The sequence below is a fragment of the Orycteropus afer genome, unplaced genomic scaffold (assembly GCF_000298275.1).
Source record: "Orycteropus afer afer isolate SDZICR_OR568_19922 unplaced genomic scaffold, OryAfe1.0 scaffold00336, whole genome shotgun sequence".
NCBI lineage: Eukaryota > Metazoa > Chordata > Mammalia > Tubulidentata > Orycteropodidae > Orycteropus > Orycteropus afer.
This window is the reverse complement of record NW_006921923.1, coordinates 678398-680860: the sequence shown is the minus strand read 5'-3', so window position 1 is coordinate 680860 and position 2463 is coordinate 678398. Positions and strand designations below refer to the sequence as shown.

The following is a 2463-nucleotide window of genomic DNA, read 5'->3' as shown; positions in this document are numbered from 1 at the left end:
GGTTCAAACTCACTAGCCACTCCTCGGAAGGAAGGTTGGGCAATCTACTTCTGTAGTGATACTGCCTCAGAAACCCAAGGAGGGGTCACTACGAGTCAGATCTGACTCAAGGGCAGTGAGTTTGTTTTTGTTTTTGTTTTTGTTTTGAGGGATTAAGGAATCTGCTCAGTGTCACTGTCAACATACGGCTATCAATATATGGTTGAGCCAGGCTTTGAGAGATTTCAGCACTTGCCCAAGGTTATACCAATGGTAAGTGGCAGAAGCAGGATTCTGGTCTAAATTCAGAGCCCTGTGCTTTCAGGAGGTGAAATCAGCAGGGCTTTGGTGAAGGATTAAATCTGTGGGAGGGTGGGGGAGAAAGGGTTTCTGTTCTTGCTGAAGGGAAATGAGTCAGAAGTTAGGAAAATCTCCTGGCCAGGAAGAGCTGAGGACTGCTGAAAGGTGTCACCAAGGCGGGGGGTGGCATTTGGTGGCTGTCTGCTGGGCAATAAGCATGGGACTACCAGAGGTGAGGCAGATGAGGGAATTCTGTTCCCCCTCCTCAGAAATGTGCTGCCTCAGAGTGGATTGGGCCCTGGCCGGGAGTGCTTTGTTCGGGTGGGAAACTCAGAGGGAGGAATTGCTGAGTTCTCATGTGAGGTGCCAGGCACACGCTTTATCCCAACTGAGCTTCAGCAAAGTAGGGTAGAGGGTGAGACTCTCATGTTTACATATAGGAAACTGGGGCTCAGAGAGGTGAAGTAATGGTCCGTTAAGCTGTCAAAGGTCATACAGCCAGTAAGTGAGGAAGCTGAGGGGAGAACCAAAATAGTGTAACTACAGAGTCTTGACTCTTAACTACTAGGCTCCTCCTACCCTTCTACTCATCCCACCCCTCCAAGCTCTGAGAGTTGAGTAGGGAAGGCAGCTCCCTCTGTCCTCCTGCATCCCACAGGGAAGGAAAGTGTGCAAACTGTTGTGCAAGGGTACTTTTGTAGCCATATACTGGGGAGACCTGTAGCCTGGAAACAAGTGTGACTTTAAAGGGGCTGAAGGAAATCCCAAGATCTAGCTGGAGTCAGGTTCAAGGAGGGAACAACCATTTCTCATAAGTTCCTAGCAATTGGTGTCCATTAACAGCTCTGGTGGCGTAGTGCTTAAGGCATTTGATTGCTAACCAGAAAGCGGATGGTTCAAACCCACCAGCCACTCCTGGAAGGAAGGTTGGGCAATCTACTTCTGCAGAGATACTGCCTCAGAAACCCTAGGGGCCGGATCCCACTGGACGGCAGTGAGTTTGGTTTCTTTTTTTGGAACAGCAATAGGGGCAGCACCCCCTGGTGGCTGAGCTCTGAATTAAGCTTGGACCTACAGCAGGGGCAAGCACTAAATTGTGTCTGGAGGTTATGAGAACAGACTCTGGAGTCAAGCTAGATCTGGGTTCAAATACTGGTTTTGCTCTTTTCTAGATAAGTGACCATGGGAAAGTTAGTTAACCTCTCTAAGCCTCAGTTCATCTATAAAATGTTGTTGTTGTTGTTGTTGTTATGTGCCGTCGAGTCGGCCCCGACTCATAGCGACCCCTCCTTGGGTTTCCGAGGCAGTATCACTACGGAAGTAGGATTGCCCAACCTTCCTTCCGAGGAGTGGCTGGTGGGTTTGAACCGCCAGCCGTCTGGTTAGCAGGCAAGTGTCTTAGCCACTATGCTACCAGATCTCCCATCTATAAAATAGGAAAGATAATAACAATAATACCAATTTCATAGGGTTATTGTAAGGATTGAATGAGATAATGCATGTAAAGGACTTAGCAGAGTACTTGGCACATTATAAATGTGATTATATATATACAGTTTTTCTAATTATTGTTCTATTTTGAATCATGCTATCATTTCACTCCCCTTGATTTCCCTTTCTAACCCTGTTAGGTCCCTAGCCCCCAACCCTGCTGTCTTGCCTGAAGGTAGGCACTTCCAATACTCTCCTACGGACTGTGGGCAAGACATGGGCTGATACTTGCTTTTCTCCATAGAGATTTTCAAGAGTCTTGGACTGTATATTTTGTCTTCCAATAGCCTGTGAATGTAAGTAAAGTTGACTGACACAGGTGCTAGGCTCTATGTTTTAGAGCAATTTTACATCTATAATCTTATTTGAATCTCTGAAAAGACCCAATGAGATATTTCCATTTTTTAATGAGGAAATTGAAGATGATGAGCAGGAAAGGGACTTGCTCAAGGCTGCACAGCAAGTCAGTGCAGGAGTCAAGATGAAACCCCAGACTCTACAGCTTGAGTCCAATGCTGTTTCCACAAACATTTGCAATCATCAAGGGTCCGGAGCTCTGGCCATCATAGCCCCAGACACAGTTTACTGTTTGAAAGTTACATTATTGTACTCCAAAAATCAGTTTCCTACTTCTACTGAAGCCAATGTCGTATCCCCAATAAACAATCAAACCGTAATAATTTGCCTAAAAGA

The 2463-nt window shown here is 46.1% G+C and overlaps 1 protein-coding gene across 1 annotated transcript in view; it reads left to right on the top strand.

Moving 5' to 3' along the window:
• The window catches only part of RIPPLY1 (ripply transcriptional repressor 1), an 8462-nt gene extending 8256 nt beyond the window's left edge, over positions 1-206 (top strand). The window contains exon 5 of the mRNA XM_007952428.1: positions 150-206. Coding sequence (XP_007950619.1) covers positions 150-206 — 57 coding nt within the window. The remainder of the gene's footprint in view (positions 1-149) is intronic.
• Positions 207-2463: the final 2257 nt, after the last annotated feature.